The following is a 25,409-nucleotide window of genomic DNA, read 5'->3' as shown; positions in this document are numbered from 1 at the left end:
ACTGCAGACTGGTAACTGGTAACCTCTCTCGCTGATAACCTCATCTGTCAACAAGCAGATCAGATGAGCTGACTTTTTAAGGTTCAGTTCTAACCTTCAGTGATTCTAAGTCCTGCACTTCCTAGTTTCTTGGCTTCGCATCTTGGTCACAGTACACCCCATTCCCTGCCTCCCTGAGAAGCAGCTCAGTCCCTGCCCACAGCTTAGAGGCCCCACTCCTCTCACGACCGTTGGCCCTGACCTTGGCTACTCACCTTGTGCTCCCTGGGTCTTCTTTGGCCAGTCAGCCATGAGGAGGGTGGAGATGGCTGGCTGCTTCCTGCATGTCTCACAGGGGTTGTAAAGGCCAGTACAATTTTACAAAAGATGAATTCCTCCAAGGAAAATCCCACCTGAGTAAGATTCAATACTTTAGCTGTAATTATTGCTATAACATTCAGGAGTCACGAGAGATGGGAAGAGAAGGAACAGGTGTAAGAGTGCCTTGTATTCATGATAATGGAGTGGAAAGAGGCCTTCAAGGCCATCGAGGGACCCACTTCATTTACAGATACAGGCATGGAAACTGAGCAAGTTTAGTAGTGAACTCCAGGTCATAAGCCTAATAATGTGATTTGGTTGGAGTTGGAGCCTGCATCTCCTGGCTTTCAGCCCAGGGTCCTCTCTTTTACATCAACACAGAGGTCCTAAAACTCTTGATTTCCAAATCCTTCAATGTGATGCCTCTGGGAACTGCACATGTATGCAAGGCCTCTTCTTGATTCTGTGAAGAAAGACTCCCCAGTAAAGTTACTCAGTGCAGGCAACCTGTGAACCCTGGTCAGGCAAAAAACACCCAACAGTCAGATGATCCTCCAAAACCCACGTTCCCCTCCCAGTTCCCACTTCCTCAGAGGACTAGAGTCAGTCTGCTTGGAGGCAGCTTGGCAGCCTGCTGGGGCCAGGGAGCACAGAGAAACCCCAAAGACTTGTGCCTGGTAGTCAGAGTCAGTCTGACTTTCTTTTCCTGGTCAGAGTACCTGGAATAGCGGCCAGAAAAAGCCTGAGACTCAGGTTGGAGATGGGGGCACAGTGGGATCTGCCACCTTTGCCCTCATCTTATTCGTTATCGCATTCATCCCAGATGTCCAGCTTTTTGATATCTGGTCTTTTGCATTAGCATATCTGTTATAATTTCATTTATTTATTTTGCACATAGTAATTAGGCACTAACTGTTACATATGTGGGACTCTGTAGTAGGTAAGAGGGAGCCAGAAGGGGCTTAGGATTTCAGAGCATTTGTCTTTTGGGGGGTTCAGGATTCCTTCCTGTAATTGTGTACAGAATTTGGGGGCATTTTTCTTGGGAAGGGGTCTTTAATGTTTGTCAAGTCTGTTACCCTCTCACAGATGGGAACCACTGTAGTGGGTGTGCACTAGAGCTCTGCCTCGGGTTAGCATCCTGCTCTCCTGGTTAGCATCCTCATCCCACCCATCGAGTTGAGACCACAGATGACAGGGTGGACAGGTGGGGCAGGTCTGGTGTCCCTGGAACCCCAGGAAGCTGGACCTGGCTGCTCAAGTCCAGGCCCTGCTCCTGTGGATTCTGCCTCCATTGTTACATGCTCCTGCAAGTCCTCACATGGCACCTGTGGCTCTGGGCCTCAGTGAGCCCTGGAGAGGCCACAGGGACATGTGGACAGATGCTTGGCCACCTCCCAGATCTAGAGGACCCTTTCATTCAGCCCTGAAGGGCCTCGTGATTTCAGTGCTCCCACTAGGGGTCTTCCCAAGTGGCACTAGTGGTAAAGAACCTGCCTGCCAGTGCAGGAGACATAAGAGATGCAGGTTTGATCCCTGGGTTGGGAGGATCCCCTGGAGAAGGGAATGACAGCCCACTCCGTTATTCTTGCCTGGAGCATCCCATGGACAGGGGAACCAGGCGGGCTACTGTCCATGGGGTTGCAAAAAGTCGGACATGACTGAAATGACTTAACATGCACTAGGGGTTAGGTTTGAGAAATTTCTGTTGGCTCTCTTAAAAGTCTTACCTTCCTCACTGCCGTGAGGGACCCTGTGACCTCTGGGTGGCTGTCTGAGGATGACCAGGGTTGTGTGGTTCTCTCACTGTACCCAGGTAACATCTGGCGTCCCCTCTCTGTTCCCATCCGTGAAAATTATTTTGGAGGATTGCCTGGTAAATGCCTCCAGTGAGAACTGTGGTGTGAGTGCAGCGTGCCATTTGATACAGAAATTCAGAAGGTAATCACCACTAGTTGGTGGGATAGGATGTCAAGCAAACTGTAGTCAGAACGGAGGCTCCAGGGGCCAACACTGCAAGATCAGCACTCTGCTCTCTGCCTGTTGTGTATACCAGCATGCATGTGACTCACTTGCTACAGATGACGTGCTGAGTTCTATTCTTTGTCCCCCTGTAGAGAGAAGACACGGTTCAATGTGTAGACCTTCTCCATCTCCGGCGTCTCCACCCTCCAATTCCAGGACATCACTAGTACAGGTGAAAACAAAAGCCTGTCTCAGCGGCCATAACTCTGCCAGCAGCTCCTCAAAGCCATTCAAAACGCCCAAAGACAATCTACTTACCTCCAGCAGCAAACAGCACACAATCTTTTCAGCGAAGGGATCAAGGGACAAACCATGGTGAGTGTCGGGTGGGTGCTGGCGGCTGGCTGACTGTCTCGCTGCTTGTCCCCGTAACCACAGGAAGCAGTGCATACCCATTGTCTTTGTTCCTGGGCATCCTGTTCAGGAATTTCGGGAAGTGGGGAGAGAAGGGACAGAAAACCATCGTGATGGGATAAGAAACCTAAACACTGGAGAGAACCGGGAACCTTAAAGGACTGTCTGCCTGACGGGGATTTTTTCCACTCCTGAGAGCTGAGGCAAGTTGTGTCTAAGAAGAGAGTAAACAGAGAAATACTCCTCAGTTATACGGTCACCTCTCAATTTTCTGCCCCAGTGAAGAGAAGTGTTGGTATAAATAATCAAAACCACAGCCAGTCCGCCCAGCGGGGAGTGAGGCCATGGCTCTGCCCAGGGCCCTGGAAGGCAGGCCTCCCCCACAGAGCCCCCATCACAGGCATCACAGCCTGGTCTCCGCTCCGTGAAGTAACTGCCAACAGAGGCAGGTAATTGGGAGCTGACCACAGGAGGAAGAGAGGAAATCCAAAGAGAATGTCACCTCTTTGATGGGGTGGGAGAGGGCTGGCTGCAGGTGACTGTGAAAAATCAGAGGCTTTTAATTCACTTTTTTTTAATCTCCATCTTTACGGAAAAGTCAGGAAAGGTTACCTGTGGAATGGACAGATAGGAAACCAAACGGAAAACGAGGACAGGAAGCAGAAGATGAGTATCTTCAAAAGCCAAGAGCCCTTAGGGACCGGCTTAGTACAGAGCCTCCAGCCTTATCTTGCTGGCCTGGTGAAGGCAGATGAGGGATAAGTATGGAGATTGTTCATCTATTTATTTAAAGAGGAAGAAGTCTTCTGGTAATTCATGCTAGTTAATTACACTTACGTTCATAGCTGGGAAAGCTGTGGACGAAAGTCATCATCAATTGGTTTGTCACTGCACGTGAGAAATTATGATGACTTTGTAAAGAGCTAATTGTGCCAGATCAACTGGGGAGCCTCTCACAACAGAGAAGAAGGGTTCAGACATGGCTGTCAAGAAGGGGAGTCACCTGTCGTGCAGCCAGGGTTCACAGCCAGGCTTTGTTCTCTTCCGAGTGTTGGGATCTCCATGCTGTAGGATGTGACTGTAACTGGTTAGGGAAGACCTAGCCTATGAGGGATACTGGTGGCCTCCGGACCTGCCTGCTGGTCGCGTGAGTGTCCCTCTTGTGGTGACCTCGGAGAGCACCTGAAAGGTTGTTTGTCAAGGCATCATCTGGTGTCCCGATGTAAGTGCTTCCTGAATCACTGCCTGTATACAGATCTTAGCTGGTGACCTTGGGCAAGTGGCTTGATCTTTGTGTGCCTCAGTTTTCCTCATGTGTAAATGAGGAATGTGGTTAATGATATCTCTGCCCCATGGGATTTTGTCTATCCCCGTGAGGATGGCTTCCCTTGTGGCTCAGCTGGTAAAGAATCCACCTGCAATGCAGAAGACCTGGGATCAATCCCTGGGGTGGGAAGGTCCCCTGGAGAGTGGAGAAGGGCAAGGCTACCCACTTCAGTATTCTTGCCTGGAGAGTTCCATGGACTATGTAGTCCCTGGGGTTGCAAAGAGTTGGACACAATTAAGTGACCTTTCACGTTCATGAGGATGTAGTAATCTAAGTTTTTTCAAAGCAACAGGTGTGATGTCTGGATTTGGACACACATTCAATAAATATTTGATGATCATGTTACCATTATCACTATTGTCACATATGCCAAAGGACAGAACTCCTATAACCAGGGATACAGGTTGAGAAGAAAAATCTCCTGGTAAAAGTAGAGAAGTGCTTCTTCAGACTCAGACTGAAGTTGAAAATGGAAAAAGATAACCACTGATTCAGAGTCTAGAAATGAGCTCTAGAGCAACTAAATGAGGGAAACTGGGACAAGGCTCATGGGGAGTAAGTTGGGAGGAATCTTGGGGGTCACAGATCACAGTGTGAATGCTGTAAATGATAAACATGGTCCTAAAGGGCGAGACACAGCACCAAGGATGCTCCTAGGAAACAAGGCTTCAGGGGGACCACTGGCATTAGATCAGCCACCACGTTTGGGTCACACCAGCTAGCCTGCACTTACTAAGCCCTGCTCTGGGCAAGGCCCCTTCACCTAGAGACAGGAGGTGGTTTTGAGAGAATCTGAAAATACTAGACAGGGTCCAAAGAAAGGCAATCAAAAGGGTTGCAAGGAGAGAAGTAACCATTCTGAGAAAAGGACTCCAAAAACTACAGCACTGACCTTGTGTGAAGACTAGAAAGGTCCTGGGTGACCTACCTGACTGCAAGTAGGTGGATATTCTAGACAGATCAAGGGATGCAGTACCAGTGAGGCTGAGTGTTGATTGCAACAGCCTTCTGACTGCTCTCATCTCTGGTCAGTCCGTCCCCTGCCCACCAACGCCAGCGAGGTGTATCGGAGGCCTGGGAATAGTTGATTTGGGGGCTTCCAGGGCCTATCTCAGTTCAGGAAGGCTTCCCTAGAGGGCTGTGTGGAAGAAGCACTGGCCAACAGACAAGAAAAGCTAGTTTAAGTCCCAGCTTGGCCACTAACATTCTGCATGACCCTGAACAAGTCACTTAACTTCTCTAAGTCTTATTTTCTTTCAAGCCTGAATATTTTGTAATTTTTAATTCACAGTCCTCAAAACTTCTCCAAGTTTCTTAATCGTCTACTGAGTTTGAGTTAGATTCTCAGCCTATTATATACCGTAGATCCTATTCCAGTGGGTGCCTGAAGTGAGGAGAAAGCATAGGCAAGGCTGAGTCCCCCTTTAAAAGCCAAACACCTGCCTCTAGAAGGAGGTTTATCTATAAACACCCTCTACAAGCTGACTGCAAACCCCTTAATCCAGTCGTGATCATTCGATACTATCCCCTTGCTCTAGCTTCCCCACCATGTCTCCCCTTGGTCCCTTTACCTAAAATATCCATCCATCTTTATTCAATTTAACATTTAATGAGCACCTACTGTAACACTATGTCCCAGCTCTGTAATAGTCCCTAGGGATGTACAAGGCTTGTCACCTGTGGCACCTTTGTGCAAGCTAAAAAAAAAAAAAAAAAAAGCCTGGATACAGCCCTGGACCAGAGAGCACAGTTGGCTAATGACCATCACCCCTTACTCACTTCCTCAGCCTGACATCTAGTACAGTGCACAACCTGCACAACTGTACACTGTGCCTTGGTGATACAAAATTAAATAAGACACACTGTCCTAGGAAGTCTGTAAAAGGAAGCATGAGCCAACACAGAGTACAGTGTGATAGGAGCTAAGACTTTGGTGGCACAGAAGAAGGGCACCTAACCCAGGCCGAGGACTCAGAAAAGGATTTTCAGAAGAGGCCATACTTGAGCTGAATTTAAAGAATAAATAGGAATTAAACTAGACAAAGAAAACTGGACTAGAATGGTAAATCTTATATTGATATAGGTATGTATGTATATGTATATATGTACACACACATACATATATAAATCTAATAATATATTTTTAACTCCAATTTTTAAAAATCCTTTTTTTTTTTTTTTAAAGAAAATGGGGATGGTGCCCTAGGCAAAGGAAACAGAGCATACAGACGTACTTGCTTGTCAGGAGAGGCAGGTGATGAAACTGAATAGGTCAATGAGGGTCAGATTATAAAATTCCTCTGTATGAGCTAAATTCAGGAGTTTGGACTTCACCCTGAAAGCTGCATGGAGCTGTGAGAGGAGTGGTTTTTTTTTTTTTTTTTTTCATATTTTATTTTTTTTTTTAAATTTTTTTTTATTAGTTGGAGGCTAATTACTTCACAGCATTTCAGTGGGTTTTGTCATACATTGACATGAATCAGCCATAGAGTTACACGTATTCCCCATCCCAATCCCCCCTCCCACCTCCCTCTCCACCCGATTCCTCAGGGTCCTCCCAGTGCACCAGGCCCGAGCGCTTGTCTCATGCATCTCACCTGGGCTGGTGATCTGTTTCACCATAGATAATATACATGCTGTTCTTTCAAAACATCCCACCCTCACCTTCTCCCACAGAGTTCAAAAGTCTGTTCTGTACTTCTGTGTCTCTTTTTCTGTTTTGCATATAGGGTTATCGTTACCATCTTTCTAAATTCCATATATATGTGTTAGTATGCTGTAATGTTCTTTATCTTTCTGGCTTATTTCACTCTGTATAATGGGCCCCAGTTTCATCTATCTCATTAGAACTGATTCAAATGAATTCTTTTTAACGGCTGAGTAATATTCCATGATGTCTATGTACCACAGCTTCCTTATCCATTCGTCTGCTGATGGGCATCTAGGCTGCTTCCATGTCCTGGCTATTATAAACAGTGCTGCAATGAACATTGGGGTGCACGTGTCTCTTTCAGATCTGGATTCCTCAGTGTGTATGCCCAGAAGTGGTATTGCTGGGTCATATGGCAGTTCTATTTCCAGTTTTTTAAGAAATCGAGAGGAGTGGTTTTAAGGTGTAGTGAGATCCCCATGTCAGCAGTATGAAGGTGTCTTGAGGGGCCACTTGGGAAGCAGCCACAGCAGTGAAAATCTTTTGTGTGACCCAGGTGGGGCGTGATGAGAGCCTGGACCCAGACAGCAGTAGTGGACATGTGCGGAAGGGAGCAGGTGAGAGATGCTGAGGAAAGCTCCCCAGGACTTTGTGTCAGGGCTTGTAGTACAAAGGAAGAGTTTAGGGTAATGTTCCTGGCTTGAATAGCTGAGTGACTGGTCCTGCCACTTCCTCAAGAGAAGGACAGAAAGGACCAGAGTCTAGGGTAGGGAGGAAAGGAGGAGTTCAGCTAGGGAGTCAGTGGAGTTTGAAGTATCTGAGAAACATCTGCGTGGAGATGTCTGCTGGGTATTGAGTGTCTGGAACCAGAGATCGGGAAAGAAGCCTGGGCTGGGAATGGGGATTTGAGAGTTGTCAGCGTAGACGTGGGCATTGAAGCAGTGATACAGATGGGATTTTCCCTAGCAAGATACGGGGCTTGAGAAGAGCAGGGGCCAAGGGCTGGGCCCTGGAGGATGGGGGCTGGGTTGGGGGGGGGGGTCCCTTCTCTCCTGGCTCAAACCCTCACTGCTCTTCACTGCGTATCCCAGGGACCTCCTTCTTCTCAAAGCCTTTCTCTTTCATTCTCTTCCTTGTTACCAGTCACTTGATATACTGGCATCTCCTTTTAATCCCCGCTGCACTTCATTTTTGCCTTACCCATGCCTCTGTGATGTTGTAGATGAGACCTCTGTATTCCTTCTGCTCCGTGGTAATTGCAGGGCCTTTTACACAGCAGCTTCTCACACTCAGCAAACACAGTACCCTTGTCAGTAAATATTTGTTGAGTGAATGAGATGGATCTGACCATTGGAAAGGATCATAAGATTTCCATTCCTGGAGGCAGTTAACCCTTTATCTAGAATTGTCTAGACTGGCACTATCCAATCATGTATAATGTGTACCACACATGTAATTTGAAATTTTCTAGTAGCCATGCTGAAAAAAGTGATAAGAAATAAGTGAAATTAATTTTGAACAACGTTTTATTAAACCTAATATAACCACAGTATTATCAATATATAATCAGTGAGACAGTTTATTTTTTTCCCCCAAATCTTCAAAACCCTGTGTGTTTTACACTTAGAGCACATCTCAATTTGTACACTAAAATTTAATTGGAAACACTTGCTCCATATTTAGATTACATTTTAATAGATAACAATTATAAAATAGATTTGCGTACCCAAGTTGTTCCAAAATATAATTAAAACATTTTCTAATAACTGAATCAAGTACCTATTTTTAAATTGTGAATTAAAGTTAAATAAAAGTTAATGTCAAATCCTCAACCACATCTTAAGCCCTCTCCTCTAGTTCCTCTTAAGTGCTCTATCAGGTAGCACAGACCTGAACACCTTGGCCAGGTGACCCTGGGTGAGTCCCTCTGGTTCTTTGATTTACAGGTGTGTGAAGGTAGCTCCTCAGATCTTTTTACTGTTATGCTTCCTGACAGGAGTTGCTAAATTCCCAAATGGAAGGAACTCTCCTGCTTTCTCATATTCACCTGATGCTCCTGGGGGTGCTGTGGGAGCAGAGCCGGAGAACCCACTTTGGTCACGCAGAGCATCCCCGGCCTGAGCTCTGTTCTCTGCTTCCAGGAGCTCTGCATCCAAAGGCCAAAGTGTAAGCTGTGCCTGTAGGTGGGGGCCATGGCTTTTAGATGAGGTTAACAGCAGGTTAGGGACGCCCTTTTCCAAGTAGCTCAAATTCACTTATCTGGCCATACAACACCGCTCATAAGTTCAGGCCCACCCCCTGCCATCTCACATAAGGTTAAATGGTCCATGGGCTTGTTGTTTTCTCCCTTCTATGCCTCGAGAGGTTAAAGAGCAACTGCATTAGAAGAGAGGAGGACACAGGGCATCCCTGAGCTATCACATTTGTCCCCTCTGCCGGCAGCACTCAGGGTTTGCCCAGCACCCAGGCTCTCAGAGCCCCTCTCCTCTGGTTCACCAGTGGGGACCACCCCTGGGGAAGCCAGAGGCCAGAGAATATCCTGCCTGAAGTCCACAGAGCCCATAAAAGTGGAGGAAAGTGAGTAAAAGGGTTTTGCTCCCAGGTACAAGTTAAGAGGGAATTCTGACCAGTTGGCTCTTTACTTATGTCTTTGTTCTGCCAGGGGACCAGCTTCTTGTGTCTGACTTTTCCACCTGCTGCCGCTTCAGCCTCCCTGGTCCAGCTTGATGGGCCGATGGGGGAGCTCAAATTTGCAAAGCCACTGATGTGGGTGGGAGCAGGGAGGAGGTTTTCCTCCCCTGCATGGCTTGTTGCCTTCTCTTTGGGCCTTATCAACCCACTCGTGTGTGCTGAATGCTAAATGTGCTCAGCTATTAAAAATGCAGGAGATGAGCCTGCTGCTCCAGAAGGAAAATGAGCCAGAGCAAAAGAAAAATCAGCAGGCTCTCAGTTTCCCTGCATGTGCCTGGCAGAGGGTGGGGGGTAGGGCCCCCCTCCTCAAGGAGGCAGGGCTCCTGCGGGTGCTTAGGATGGGAGGCGTGTCCTCCTGGGCAGTGGGGGCTGGAGGCTGGGGGCACTGTGGAAGCTCCGTGAATCAGGAAGTGATAACTGAGAGGCTCTGCCAGGCGCCCTGGGAGAAAGGCGGCTGGCTTATTGCTTTTGCTTGGCATTGGTGTGAACTGGGGGCAAGACCATAGCTCAGTATTGATAGCTCCCACAGGACCTAGGGAGTCATCTCAGGATTTGGCTGAGGCTGGAGAATTCTAGAGACTCAAAGGACTGCAGGCCCTCCAGGTGACCTGACTCCTCTGACCACCCCAGATCCCACAGCCTGATTCTTGTAGTGGCCCTGCCCTGCTCAGAACTCTTCAATGGCTCTCAGGTGTTTGACTGCAGAAGTTTAACCCCTTTGGAGGTAGATATATGATCTGGCATTTCCCCACTTGTCTGACTACTACTGCCAGTGTTTTAACCCCTTCGTTTCATATTCCAGGTGTCCCGATCTCATTGAAGCTCCTCAGCATGCCTCCATCTGTTGGCGTGTGCTGCTTTCGCCTAACAGCAGCAGCCTCCTTGCCTGTCCCTTTTGTTGTTCATTTGCTAAGTCGTGTCAGACTCTTTGGAATCCGACATGCAGCACACCAGGATTCCCTGTCCTTCACCATCTCCCAGAGTTTGCTGGAACTCATGTCTATTAAGTCTGTGATGCCTGTCCCTACATATGCTTAAAGTCTCTGCATGAGTATTGCTTCCTCCATGAAGCCTCCCTGGACTTTTTATACGGATGGAGATGCTCCTTCTTCTAAGCTCTCATTAACACTCAAGATGCCAATATAAGAGCTACCATCATACATGGTACTTATTTGCATCTTTAGCCTCCTTTGCCCTTTGCTGCATCCACATTTTTTAGCATGGAATCTGGCGTCCAGCAGATGTTTCATAAACAAATATATGATGAGTGAGTGGATGAATGAAGGAGTCTGTGAAACTAGAACTGCTCCTATGCCTTCTTTTTCCTCACAGAGATTTTTCTGATGCTAAAGGAAACAGCAGGTATAAATAATGATCTTTTGAGTTCTTGAGGAGAAATCAGGGTGCCATGTGGAATTCTTTTTCCCTGTTACAATTATTAGAGTTAGGAATGGAGAACTAGGTCCTAAGTGATAAAAAGTGATAAAAAAAAAAAAAAAAAAAAAACTAGGTCCTCTGTACTCTGGCAAGAAGGGAAAGGCAATTTCTTTTAAGTTAGAGGCAATAATTACAGTCATACCAACAAACAGCTCCTGCATGTCAGGTCCCAGGTTGTTATAAAGAACACCCTGATCAGAAGGGAAGTGAAGAGGTGGCCTGGTGTTCCACAGAAGTCCCTCCCTGGACTCCTGCTTACAGATCCAGCCCCTCACACAAGAGGTGGGTGGGGGGGGGCACATTTGGAGGCCAGTTTTTGCCCCTCGTGGTGCAGGTGTGGGTTTCAAGCAAGAAGGAGTGAGGCAGAGGATGAGGGGCAGAAAGCAGGTGGCCTGAAGAAGTAGATGGAGGTTACAGATGAGCCACAGAAGAAAGAGTAGGAAGAGAAAGGGCAGGTGGGTACGAGGATGGAAAGAGGGGCAGGTTAGAAGATGCAGGCCTCCAGAGGGCATAATATCTCTGCCAGGGCAGAAAGGCATCTGAAAATTAACCATCTAAGTGCTGCCTGTTCCCTCAGTTTCAGAAGAACAATGGACGGTTCCTTGGGTGTAAACTCAACTTATCTTGTCGAGTTACGGAAGTGCTCAAAAATAGGGGCTAGATGGGATTTCCCTGGCAATCCGTCGGTTAAGACTCGGTGCTTCCACTGCAGGGGATGAGGGTTTGATCCTTAGGGAAGTAAGATCCTGCATGCCACGCAGTGTGGCCGAAAATAAGTGAATAAATGTTAATAGGAACTAGAATCTCAGGAGTAAAATACACTCTAGGACAACTGGGGAAGGAAAAGAAACGACATGTTGCAGGGGCAGGGGGGAGAGAGTCTGAGCCAAGGTTAGTAGCCATGGTCCTTCATCTCTGCAGAGGACACTGTCAGTTTTAGATGCCTTCATAGGTTTTCGTGCCTTTGTGCGACTCCTCTTTGAGCCTCACGGCTGCTCGGTGATGGGATGAGGAAACAGACGTCCGAGGTGATGAAGAGTTGGGCCTGAGATGATCAAGGTGGACAGGGGAGCTTTGTGGGATGGAGTTGGAGCTATGTATGGTAAAGAGCCCTGCCCTTAGAGCGCCCTGAAGTCAAGCCCCCTTGCCACCCTTCACTTTGCTGAATTAGTGTCCTGGGCCAACCTTTCTAAGCATTAGGTTCCTCATCTATCAGTTGTGGCTGAGGAGGAAACGTGACCTCCCGTGTGTGGGCACAGCCACCACCCAGCACCTAGCAGCGCTCTGTGTGCATGGCAGAGGTGAATGAGGTGCTGTGTGTAAGGGATCGGGGAGGTCAGCAACACCCCCCCGCCACGCACACACACACCTTTGTCATCTTAGCGGCTCCTCTACCAAGAACAGAAACAGCCGGAGGCTGGTCTTTTCCTGAAGCATGTACTTGTGTAGAGCTGGTCTGCTTTGTATTGTGTTATATGATTTAACCTTCATTGCAAAGACTGGCTTATTTGTCAAACACTGATTGGGCCAAGTGCTAAATAGTATATATATCTCTGGGATAACTCTGGATACATTTGGTCCAGCTCCCTGTCCTCAGGTAGCTCATGGTCTGGCCAGGTCCCAGAGTCATAGAACTAAAACCTTGGTCTTTGATGTGATGAGTGTGGCAGAAACAACAAGGAAGGGAGAGCCAGCGCTGAGAGAGGAGAGGGCCCGTCAACCGGATGAAGGGAGATGGGGGCATGTTCACCCCAGGAGGAAGGCGGGCACAGCAGCAGAAGGAACCGCCCACCCACCGAAAGGCCCAGAGCCAGGCAGACACACACAGTGTTCAAAGAGCGAGAGTTCCTGGAGGCTGTGGGAGAAGGTGCCAAGGGCGGGAGCCATGGGGGGCCAGCTGTGAGGGTGGACTTGGTCCGCGAGGCAATGAGAAGCCCGCAAAGCCCTCTAAGCAGCAGGATAGCAGGGTTGGATTTGCATTGGTGGAGACGACTTGAGCACAGAGAGAGGCTCGATGGAAGGTCTGATGATAAGATTTTGATCCAGGTTCTGGCAAGCAGTGAGGAGAGTGATGATGGGGCTTGAAGTAACACAGAAAGGAGATGTTGATAGTGTAGAATTTTTAAAAAACACAAACTGTATTTAATTTGGGGCAAAGTATCTTCTGAGTTTGCTGTAGATCAGTGTGAAGACTCAACTCTTGAAGGTTTAAACAAAACGTGCTTGACGTTCTGGATGGAGGTGGTTTGGTATGGGACTGCCTGCTCAGTGCTGGATTACAACACGGAGAAGGAGGAATAGGAAAGATGCTTCCTGGGGAAGTGCCCCTGTGAAGGAAGCTGGGAGCAGAGGCTGGAGCGCTGACAGTAGCCAGGGATGCTATGCTCAGAACAAGCTTCCTGAAAGCAAAGGCTGGGGCCCTGAGCCCTGGTCGCTGCTCCCTTCCTTCCCTGGCAAGGGCACGGAAGATGTTCTTTGAAAGTCCTGCCTCTCCGAGTCAGTGTTGGCCGCAGGGCTTGAGACAGGCCGTGGTGGTGTGCTGTCTGTGGAAGGCCAGGCAGGGGCAGGCTGGATGGCTTTTAGCTCCAGCAGTGGGAGCTGGTGACCTCTGGCGGCTGCAGGCAGAAGCGCGGCCACTGGCCACTCCTGAGCAAAGCCTGGCTACTCTGGGGGCTCCATTCTGCCCTGCGGTAGTGCTCCCTCCAGAATCTGCTTGATTCCTGATCTCTGCCATCTCAGATCCTGCCCTCAAAGGCCCTTGATACCGTTCATGCCTTGCTGTGAATTTCACTAGGTACTTATTTTCATTGTGAGGCTTCCCATTCTCATAAGTAGAAGGAAAGGCACTGAGCAGGTATGCTTGTTTGATCTGGGCTTGTCTTAAATTTCTCTTTGACTTATGACCCGAGGCAGCACCCCTGCAGGCAGTCCGGTCTCCAGTGCACTCCTGAGACAGCCTGTCCAGCTTCGTGTACCCTACCGTGCCAGGACTCTGTTCTCCCTTCGTTGTCTTCCTCTCTCCTCTGATTGCTGATTTTTCCCATGGTCTTGGAGCATCACAGCTCCCCAGGAATGTCAAAACATTAAGTGCCCGTTGATCTCTCATTGGGTCTGGAGATTACCTCCTGAGCTCCTTGCCTTGGGAACCCCTGCTTAACAGAAGTGCCAGAGACACTAACAGAGGCTGATGCTGGGACTTCTTGCTTCTAGGGAATCTGGAGCAGCCTAGAAGGGGGCACATGCAGTTCTTCTGGAGGAAGAAATCTTAGAGCCATCACAGAGATCCCCATTGCCTCACACGCTTCAGGGTTGCAGAAGACAACATGTTCATATGAGAGAAGACTGGAGTTCCTCTCACTCTTGTAGAATACGTATCCATGTGGGAACTTTTACCACTAGTCCAGGCTTGGGCAAAGCCTAGGAGACTGGGACGGAGAAGCACGTGGGATTGCAAAGCAGGGCTGAGAGCTCCTGGAAAAGGGTCAAGTCTGCAAAGGCTTCTTACTCAACTCTGTCTTTTCCCTTTGCCACCTCCAGGAGGTGGTCCTCCACTCTGGGTGATGGAGGGCCAGTTGCTCCCACCCAGCTTCTTTTCCTACCTTCTCCTCCTCCTCATCTACCCCCTCCCTCCGTTATGGGCCCAGAAGGCTCAAGAGGACAAAAAGTTCTGACAGTGACAATGACTTGCACACAGACATATACCCCTGGAGCCTCAGGGTCCGTGGGGGTGGTGTCTCTCCGTCTTGTTTTAGCTACAGTTTATTGAGGGTCAACTATGTGCCCAGGGACTAAGCTAAGCACTTTGTACATATTATCTCAGTTAATAACTTCAGATATCTATCATGACCTTCATTTTACTGATTAGGAAACTGAGGCCAGAGTAGTGAGGTTTTGAGATGAACCAGGCAAGGCAGCCTCATATGCCTGACTGGGCATTGCCCTTGAGGATGCCACAATGAGGAGGCAAGGAGGTGCAAAAGCCAGCTTTCCAGGCCGGCTACCCTTCTTCTAATGCCCACAGAATTCAGGTGGCTTTCCCACCAGAATGCATCTAGCAATAGAAAAGGCAGGATTCAGATCTAGGTTTGTCTGATTTCAAAACCTGTGTTCCTAACCATTATTCTAAACTCTCTTGCAACACTCCGCGTTCTGTGACTTTATTAGAATGGTGATAAGGCACAGACACCCAGTTCAGCCCTACTTGTCTTCCCTGATTTGATCTCACTTGCCTCTGACCACATTTACAATTTGTCAAAGTCAGCTTGTTCATTTCTCCCCACCCCTTAAGGGAAAATCCCACATCATTCTTCCCAATGACTAATCTCCTCTGCCCTCAACTGATGGACAAGGTCTTGGCCCGTCACCCAAGTCACTGATGAAGACGTTCTAATCTTCTTGGCCAGCGATGGGTGCCTCTGAGTTCCACTAGGTATACTGCTCTGGGCCAGCACAAAATCTTACTAACCAATCTTTTTTCACCTTGGCTGCCAGGGTCCCTCATCCCCAACAGCTGTGTGGTCTGACCACATTTTTCCAGCTTATGGAGGGTGTGTTATGTGGGAGGGCCTCCAAAACTGCAGAGGCCAGGAGAGATTATGCCTGGTGCTTCCTCTCTGCCCACCAGGCCTTGACACTCAGCCACAAAACAATATTAGATTAATCTGGTAGATTTCCTTATATCCTTTGCTCTGTGGTTGACTACCCTGTTTTCTTTTTTGCTTAAGGTATTTACAAATTGACTTTCTGGAAGTTTTCCCAGTCTTTTTCCAGATTGAAAAAAAATACTATGTATTCGTGCGCCAGGATTTATGTAGCTTCTCCTGTGTCTGTTGTACCAAGGCAAGACTTTATAGCTCTGTTATTTAGGCTGATTCTTAGTGATTGCCTGACTTTCAGACTTAAAGAATGTCCCACCTATTTCTTCAATTTTAAAAATCTAAATTTGACATCATGTCCTGATAGCAACCCCCAAAATGCATCCAAGAGAACCAAATAGAATTCCTTCTCTGCAGACCTTTTAAAATAGGGTCAGTTTGTCTGAATTTGGGATGACTTACCTACTGTCCCTGCTTGGAAGGCAAGAGGCTGGGTGAGATGACCCTTTCAAGGATTGGCCAGTAAATCAGAGATCCTCAGAATTCTGCCAGACCAGAAGCACAGGTTCATGGGTCTTTATTGAAGGACTTGGTGGGAAGAAATCAGACAGCTGAGAACTCTCATCAGACATGTAACCCACAGCACGAATACCATATGTCCTCAGGCTCCTGCCTGTCAAATCCATCTTTCCCCTGTGCTGCTAAGTGGAGCAGGGCTGGCAATGATTTCTGCAGGCCTAAAGATTTTCTAAACCATTCTTACAAGGCTTATCTGTTGATGATGAAAGGATAAATCATGATTACCAAGAAAGCAGAGCTGGCAGGAGAGCAGCTGGCCCTGTGACATGTTGGTGGCCCTTGAAATGGCATGAGAAGATGCTCCATCTCTGCTCTTTTGCAGACATCACTGGGCAGGGAGAGGAACCTACTCAGGGCCAGGAGAACCATTTTTCTTAAAGTCAGAGGACCCTCGTTGGTCCAGAAAGGTAAATTCAGACAGGCCAAGTACCCAGGAAGAAGACACAGGCAGCTGAAGCAGCACTGATAGAGCCAGCAAGGAAGGTAAGGAAGGACTGTTCTCGACTATGGGATCCCTTCTAGGGAGCTGAGACAGAGAGGCCGAGATAACAAGGAGGTAAGTGCTCCCAGTAGTAGTAGACACAGCAGGGGGACCAGCTGCAGCCCTGAGCTCCCTGAAAGAGTTCATCTCAAGCGAACAAAACAGGCATTATGAAAGCAGCGGGGAAAGAGCGGGGACTCCTTCCCTTTCAAACATTGCTCCTCAAAGAAAGCACATGGTGGACTGATAAATGCAGCTAGTTGTGAGACCTGGGGAAGTGTGTAAGTGCACACCTTAAGACTGAAAGGGAAGGAGCTTGAGGGTCTTTGGTTAACCTTAGGGAGAGCCAAGCAAACAGACTAATAAACTGCTTAGTCAGTCACCTAGGTATTGCCAGTCCTCCACCCCACCCAACTCCTAGCACGAAGGTGTTGGAGAGCCTATGATTTGACACAGAAAAGGGAAGAGGTGCCCAAACTGTGACAGCAGGGATCAGAATCTTTTGACTTCTTTCCAGATGAAAAAAAAGTGAACCTGTTATTCAGGGTCTGTCGCCTAGGGCTGGAACACTGCGTTTATTGGTTGGGAGAGGTGATGGCAGAGGAGTGAGGGGAGTGAGAAGGGGGACAGTGAGAGAAAGGAGAAGACAGTCCTGAGATGACAGTGACCAGGCAGTTGTCCTCCTCACACTTACAGGGTCCTGTGTGTATATGAAACAGGACCTGGGGCTCTCCATAGAGTCTTATGTTAGTCAGGACTGAGAAAAGATGGACACTTTGTTTTCAAAATTGTGAGCCACCATCTTGCAATCATTTCCCTCTTTGTTCATCCATTTGGGATCTGGATGCTGTTGCCAATAGGAGTGAAGAAAGGAGACTGAATGGCTGGCATTTATGCTGGGATGAGACTGGTGAGGTTAACTAGGAAGGATCTGTACTCCTCTCTCTCTTTTTGCGCTCTCTTTCCTCTGAGGATGTATTCGACCCTTCCCACTGTCACTGAGCTGACTGCCCCCCAGTCTTCTCTTAATTCCCAGCAGAAGTACCATCTTAGCTCAGGCAAGCAGATTGCCTTGAAGGGGAAGCTCAGAGCCTTTGGGGAAAGAAGGGATAATACAGAGAAAAGGATCAGGGATGGTCCTCGGGCTCTCGTCCTCTCTGTCTATAACCCTTCTCCATTAGCTAGGGGACAACCTTAGCATTCCTATCCCATCAACTCAATCTCCGTTCTCTTTCTGCTGCCAAGCGGCAACTTACATGACTTCAGGGGTTATTTACTTAGTGGCTCTGTTCCTTACTGACTCATCTGGTCTTTAGAGCTCTTTGAAACATTCTTGATCAGATTTTCTTCACTAACATCTCCCCATTCCAATCCCAGAGGACCATGTATCAGCCTTCCCTTCTTTTTACTGCTGGGTGTTAGTTTCACATCCTGTCTCTGGGCACTGGGGTTGAAGTCCAGCTGGAGTTCTGGAAGTGCTGGCATAGAGGGTGTGAGTGGACCACGCTCACACAGTGGAGAAAATCTCAAATTAGGAGATCAGTCACACACGTTGGCCGGCCTGGCATTGTTCCGGTGGCTCGACCTGGTGCACGTGAGCTCGCGTGGCTGCTTTATGGGGCTCACGGGAGCTAGACGGTAACTTCAGGGAAGAAATGCAGTCTGTGCTATGAGCATCTGGGGACCACTTGAGTCCTTTTTAATGTTTATTTCAGTTGGCACAGTTGCTCTGGATCACCCTATCCCGATATCATCTTGGTCTGTTAAGTTCATGAGTACTCAGCATGTCACTTAGACCCGTCGTGAGACAAGAGTGGATCTGGAACGTGACAGTCTTAGTTTCCTTTCCTGAACTCACTTGGCTTCACAGGGAAGTATATGGAAGGAGGCCACTCATGTGCTAGAGACTCTTCTCACCAGAGTCCATGTGTGCATGTCAACACTTGAAGTTTCCCTTTTTTTCTAAATAAGTAGAAGTCAACAGGTTAGAATAAGGGTGACAAATCAACAAGAGCTTTTTAAGCAGGTTCTTATATTTTTTTTTAAATCAGGATATTGGAGAATAAGCTACATGAGTTCTATAATTTGTGGGATTTTTTTCCCCTAGTTTGTGCATTTAAAATTTTTTAAACTATGGTGAAACACACATAACAAAATTTTAGCCCATCTTAGCTGTGTTTAATGTACAGTTCAGGAGTGTTAAGTGTAAACAGGCTTGCAGGACTGCAACTTAACACCCACTGAACAACAGCTTCCCTGAAACTACCATTCTACTTTCAGTCTCCATGAACTTGAACTCTAGGTGCCTCATACAATTGGAATCATGAAGTAGTAATCTTTTTCTGACTTGCTTATTTCATTTAGCATGATGTCATCAACCTTCATCCATGTGTCAGAATTTCTTTCGTTTCTAAGGCTAAACGGTATTCCACTCTGTGTATCAACCACATTTTGTTTACCCATTCATCCACCAGTGGACATTAAAGTTGCTTCCACCTTTTGGCCATTATGAATAATGCTGCTAAGAACATGGTATACAAATACCTCTTCACCACCCTGCTTTCTGTAATTTGTACCTTTTAAAACTGAGTGAAGGAGCGAGCCTGGAAGAATTTAGTATCCCATAGCCTTACGTATTTTACCATTTAGAAGAAGTTGGGAATGCAGCACTAATTTCACCAGGCAAGCTCTTTTGCAGCTTCTTAGTGTGTTGACTTTTCAAGGGCTTCTTGTGCTATTCTTCAGCCATAGGATGAGTGCTTTGAGAATTGCCTTTAACTAGAAAGTGGTGGCAGTATAGCTTTATCTCAGTGATTGAGACGCTGATCAAAGACAGAACTGTCAGTAACTTGGTATCTTACTTAAAACTGCTGTTGCAGTTTCCTCTCACGTGGGGCTTGAGGTCCCACCCCGTGCTTCCCCAGGCCAAAAAAGCACGTGGTCTTGGGGTGAAGTCTAAGGTTTGGGAGCAGTGTGCTCCACCACTGAGTGCCCTTCTCACTGGCAAAGGCCTATAAATAACATCCGGGATCCTGTTTCAAAGTCAGCAAAGGGGCAAGGGCTAGCCACAACAACAAGGGCTGAGGGGGTTGCTAAAATAATTTCATGAACAAATTGATCAAAGAAATGATCTGCGAATGAATCTTGGAGAAGGGAGAACCAGCCAGCCGTAAGGATAGTTAAGACTCCTCCCCTGCAAAACCAGCATGTCTTTCATGCCCTTCATTGTCTGCAGGCATGTCTGAGCCCTAGTTTAGCCCATTTGGCATTCAGAGAGCTAAGTCAGCTACACTCTCAGCTCAGAGATGACTTGAGGGTGCTGAAGTGTTTGCATTCCACCCTCCTGCAAGGAGGAAAGGGAATCTAGTTCAAGAACTAAAGCAAAGCTTACTCATCTCATCTCATCCTTTCAGACCCGGAGACGGAGTCCTCCACCGCCCCCTAGACACAGGGTCTTCCAGCATGAAATGCACGGAAATTAAATGCATATCCATTACAGGAGAAATGGCAGGGAAGCAGGGCTAGAGTGACAGATTCTGAAGAGCAAACATATACCTTTGTGCTCTGTCTTCTTAAAATTCATCCTCTCACCTGCCAGCCTTGAGAATTGCCTATTTACATAACTAGCTGCCTAAAATGGAATATTAGATAATGTTCCATGGCGGCCCATCCCTGGGACATGAGTGATCCAGGAGTCCTCTGACAGCGCAGAGCATGGCCCACTGGCCCGCAGCCCTGCCTCCGTGTACTGTGAGCCTGTCAGCACTCCGAGCTGAGCAGATGTCAGGCCCGGTCGCAGGGGTGGGAGACCAGCCGAGCGGCGGGGGAGGGGACGTGATTCAGCACGCGGCTCCATGGCACACCGTCTTCAGGGACAGACTGCACCGCTTCCTGAGCTTCACAGCGGGCGCCCTGTTCTGCCCAAGGTGCTGTCTTGTTGGAGACTGCTAACAAAGGGGACTGAGGAATGGGGGAGCGACAGGATCTATGGGGACAACCGATCCAGGGGGTAATCAGTCAGACTGATGCCATCCCTGGCACCATGCCAGCCTCGCCTCGCCGTCGGTCGTTTCTGAGGCATGCATCTCCCTCCCATCAAAACTGGAATCCTGCTGCTCGCTTATAGGAGGAGTATAAATAAGTGATAAGGAAGTGTCCTGATAACGATAAGCAGGGATATCGTCTCAGCAGACCAGATGTATCAAAGAAGGCAATTGTGTGTGTGTTTGTTCATTTATTTTTCAGTGTTCCGGTTCCCGTAGTCAGTTTAGAGAAAATTCCTAACCTAGTGAAGGCAGATGGTGCCAATGTCAAAATGAACTCTACGACCACTCCTGCGGTCCCCTCCTGCTCCACCTCATCCTCTGCCGTCTCCACCCCGCCTGTCATTAAGCCGGTCTTGATGTCCAAGTCAGTGCCACCTTCCCCAGAGAAGATCTTAAATGGCAAAGGAATTTTGTCCACCACCATAGACAAGAAACACCAAAACGGCACCAAAAACAACAGCAAGCCTTACAGGAGACTTTCAGGTACGTGTCTGTGTTCTTTGAGTCTGGCTCATGATCAGACTACAGCTGAGTCGTGTCCAGAACTAGGGAGTGATGTGATCTTAATAATTGAGCAGGTCTGTTTCATTTTAAGGGTAACACGGAGTTTACCTACAAACAGGAACTCCCATCTCAAAATGCAGGGGAGAACTGATTCTCTTAATCCCGGGCCAGACTGATGATGGCTGGGCTGAGTTAGTTCAGCACTTAGCGAGAGTTATCCTGGTGTTCCCCAAGGCAGGGCGCTCTGCACCCCCACAGCATTCTGTGGGTTCAGAGGGTTTTGTCCTTGCTCTGACAGGATAAACCGCCCCTAGATTCTGAAAAGTCTCAGGGCTGTGAACTTGGACAGCCCACTGTGATATCTCCCGGTAGCTGAGGGCAGGCTTGGGGCAGTCACATTGGTGCTGTCTGCCCATCTCCAACCTGTGGTCTCATTGGTTTCCAGGTTCATTCTGTGGTCTGGGGCTACAGATGCCTTTCCCACATAAGCAGACTGGAATTCCCACTTGGGAACGCTCAGACTGGCATAGCAGATGGGTGCTGAGGGGTCTGTCTGCAATCTACTTGGTTGTCAGAGTGGGCACTCAGGAGGTACCCAGAAAGGTGCACGTGGCCAGTCCTTAAGTCACTGGTTGGCCCTTGGGTGCCCCAAGTGGATGGATGGTATTTGCTTTGGGTTTGTTGTGAAAGGAAATCTGGCAGTTTTACTTTCTCCAAAAGATCGAGAAAAGCTATAAATTTTATAACTTCTTCACACACCCTGGGCATTTATCAAGTGTTAACCAGAAGAAAGCAAATATAGTTGACCCTTGAACAACGCAGGGATTAGCGGCGCCAGCCCTCCATACAGTTGAAAATCCCCATATGGTTTCTAGTAGGTCTTCTGTGTATGCGGTTCCTCGTATTCGCAGGTTCAACCAACCTCCAGTCGTGTAGTACTGCAGTATATACTACTAAAAAATATCTGTGCACAGTCAAAACCCAAGTTATTCAGGGGTCCACCATACAGAGAAAACTGCCCTGTGAGAGAGAAGCTGTGTCCTCTGGCGTGAGCATGATTTCTAAGTGCCCCCAAGAATTGTGGGTCATTTTTATTCTTTACTTTGTATTTATCTGTATTTCAGGTTTTCTCTTATGTTTGTAACTTTTAAAAAGTCTGAGTCTGAAAAGTACCTTGCGCCCAAAGCATTCAAATGACATAGTTATATTACCCTGAAAATCTCTCCATGTCCTATTCACCCACTGTCCCACAAGAAAGGCAGAGCCTGGCCCTGTCTTTGAGGGTGGGGGCCTCTCTGTGTGGACAGAGCCCCATGCACCTAGCTCTCTTCCTGCAGAGAAAGGTCACTGTCACTCTGCAGAGGAGGTGGCGTCCCTGAACAAGCTGGTGGATCTGTCTGGGCGCAGTGAAGCTGGGCTCCCTCATCCTGGCAGAAGCATGACTGTGGCTTCCAGCCGGCACCTTAATCTGAAGTTGTTTGGGGATTTTTTTTGTGTGTTTGTTGGTTTTGCATTTTGTTGGTGGTTTTTTCTCATTGGGTCTTTTGCTTATTTCTCTCTCGCTTTCACATTTGGCAGCCAGCTCCTGCCCCCAGCCAAACAACCTGTTCAGTTCCAGGCCAACACAAGTGCTGGTGTGGATCTGGGTACAGGGCTGACTCCACCAGGCCCAAGGGAAGGAACTCTCACCAGGCGGCCTGGGGCCTGGCGCCCAGACCCTCCTTGGTGGGCAGAGAGGGCTCATAAGAAGCAAACATCTCCAGGCCTAACAGTTTTCTCTTCTTAAAAAATGAAGCTTAAGAAAAGAAGACAAAAGCAAAAGAAAGGGCAGGATGCATTTTGATAGCCAAGCAGGAGATCTGTCTTGGATATGAGAATGGTTTTATTGCAAACATCATCATCACCACTGTTGCAACCATCCCACAGCTCCCAAACCTTCTTCTAGAAATAGAATGCATTCATTTATTATGGTCAGATTTTACTCCAGCAAGTTCAGACAGTTTTTCAGGCAAGGTAACCTCTTTATAGCTTGCAGCCATTGGAGGCCCTGAAGGATACATGCCTCCAAGTTTATACATGCCCCTCCACCCACCCATCCACCTCCCCACCCACCTGCACTGCTGCCCATCTCTGTGAATGCCCAGAAGAACCATGTCATTCCTGCCCTGCAGGACTCAGGTGTTTGCTGGGTGTCTTCTGGAAATGGCACGGGCCATCAAGAGGTGGAACTGTAAAGCTTGCAGTGTCTTTAAGAGGTTGTCTCACAACCCTCCATTTTCTAGGGGAGGAAAACATTTTTGTAGCCCAGAAGGAAGAAGGATCCAAAATGAGCATAAAAAGAGTAAGTTCCCTAGAAGTCACCTTGACAGGGGCCATCAGGACTCCAGTGGGAAGGCAGGAGCTGGGGAAAGCCTGCTTCCCTCAACCATCCTTGGTGGCAAGGGGGCCACTTGCCTGGCTCACTCCCTTCTGGAGCACCAGGCTCCAGGCTGGGGGCAGAGCAACTGTGAGGCCAGCAGGCCCTGCCCTTTACACCTGCAGGTTCAGCCTCAGCGTAAAGCCCACACCTGCCCCTGTCTACATGTTCCTGAATCGGGGAAATCCAGGCAGCAAGGCTGCATGGAATGCCTTGTGCTGAGGACTTTCCAAAGCATGAGAGAGGCAGGTCACACTGACATGTCAAGGAACAATTTCCCACTCAAATGGCTCAAACTATTGAGCCATTTGTGGGAGGGCAGTGTGGGAGAGTGATGTATTCCTGGAGCTACCCCAGGGGAGAAAGTGGCCCCAGGGCCTTCCAGTGACTCTGCCCCGTCTGCAGCCAGCTTTGCCCAGAGGTGCCTGGGGAGACGGTTGGAGTGAAATAAACCCTGAGAACCACGTGGCCCCTTTCCCTCTGCTGCCCACCTGCCCTCTCCCCTTGTGCATTCCCATCCCTACCACATCCCCACCAAAACTGGACGTGGGAACTCTTGGGTTCAGAGAGAAGCGCCATCTTCCCCCAGCGGTTCTGGAAGCATTTTAGCAGCCGGTTGGAGGGAAAAAAAACAACAAAACAGATTGCCTGACAATGTCTCACTTGTTGGTGCAAATGTGCATTTTTTAAAAAATGTAGTCTTAATGCCAAATCCTATTTAGTCTCCTTTTTTCTTATATTTTTTGTTTGTTTCTTAAACCAGAGAGAGAATTTGACCCAAATAAACACTGTGGAGTATTGGATCCCGAGACAAAGAAACCTTGCACAAGATCCCTCACCTGCAAGGTATTTCTCTTTCCATAAAAAATACTTCCTGCTCTCGCTGGGGCCTTTGTCGAAATGTTTGCATGCCACTCTCTGCACACGGCAGGGTGTGGAGCCTCGACACGACCCCCAGCTGCTCTTTGTAAGGGAAATGCTTTCTTCTCTTCCATGGTAGCAGAGTGCCTGCCTCAAGCTGGCTGGCTTTTTAAGAAGGAGAAAAAAAAAAAAAATAGGCTTCCCCTGTTACTTGTGAGGCCAGACAGTAAATTGTATTTATAGGCACTCACAGGCGGTTCTAAACCCTGCTACGTTTTAATGTATGCAGGAGCAGCACGGCGGCGGCGGCGGCGGCGGCGGCGGCAGCGGCAGCGCCCTGAAAGGCAGCCCCAGAGGGGAGGACGAGCCGCCGCGCCCCTGATCCGGCCGCAGCGGGGTGGCCGGGGGACAGCTGACCCGAAGCGGCCGCCCGTGGGTAGCCCCCAGCCCCGTATTTCATACTGAACTGCTAGTGCCTCTCGGGATGGAGGCCGTGGCCCTCTCTGCTTGGTGTCTCTGTGTGTCTGGGCCAAAGCGAGCCTCCCACCTGCACCTGGATTAACTCCAGCGCGCCCTCACTGGTGCCTGTCGTCAGGGAGGTCCTCAGGGGTTCAGCGCTGAAGCTCGTCATCTTTGGCCATTTTTCGGAGGAAGCTTTGGCTCCTTAACGCCAGGAGCGTAGGGCACGGTTGCGTTTTGTGTGGTCTCTGCCTCTTCCCAGCCGCAGAACAGGAGCTGTTGCCTTGAAGTTGACTTTTCAAGCACCTCTAAATTCCCATGAATTGCAGTTTCTGAAATGGAGGGCCTGGGGAAGCAGGTTTATGTGCTGATCAAAGAGGCTGTGCTTTCCATCCCTCTTCTCCTTAGACTCACTCACTAAGCCATCGGAGGGCAGTCCCAGGCCGGAAGAAGCAATTTGACCTCCTCCTGGCGGAACACAAAGCCAAGTCCCGGGAAAAAGAAGTTAAAGATAAAGAGCATCTCCTGACTTCGGCAAGGGAAGTACTTCCCAATCCCCCCGGGCCGGCGCACGACTCACTGCCGGGACCTTCAGGGAGCTCGGGCCCAGAACCTAAAGTCGCGTCCCCTGCAAAATCCAGGCCACCCAACTCTGTGCTTCCTAGGTAAGTCCCCCCTCGGCGA

General features: G+C 48.5%; 1 protein-coding gene across 4 annotated transcripts in view; it reads left to right on the top strand.

The window, feature by feature from the left end:
- Positions 1 to 25,409, top strand: part of ATXN7L1 (ataxin 7 like 1) — a 255,518-nt gene that overhangs the window by 203,532 nt on the left and 26,577 nt on the right. For all 4 annotated transcript variants that reach the window (XM_065939243.1, XM_065939242.1, XM_065939245.1 and 1 more), the window contains 4 exons: positions 2,418 to 2,640; positions 20,685 to 20,968; positions 24,169 to 24,251; positions 25,134 to 25,390. In XM_065939243.1, coding sequence (XP_065795315.1) covers positions 2,418 to 2,640; positions 20,685 to 20,968; positions 24,169 to 24,251; positions 25,134 to 25,390 — 847 coding nt within the window. The remainder of the gene's footprint in view (positions 1 to 2,417; positions 2,641 to 20,684; positions 20,969 to 24,168; positions 24,252 to 25,133; positions 25,391 to 25,409) is intronic.

Source organism: Muntiacus reevesi, chromosome 6 (genome assembly GCF_963930625.1).
Source record: "Muntiacus reevesi chromosome 6, mMunRee1.1, whole genome shotgun sequence".
In the NCBI taxonomy this organism is placed as follows: domain Eukaryota; kingdom Metazoa; phylum Chordata; class Mammalia; order Artiodactyla; family Cervidae; genus Muntiacus; species Muntiacus reevesi.
This window is presented reverse-complemented; position numbering and strand designations above follow the sequence as displayed.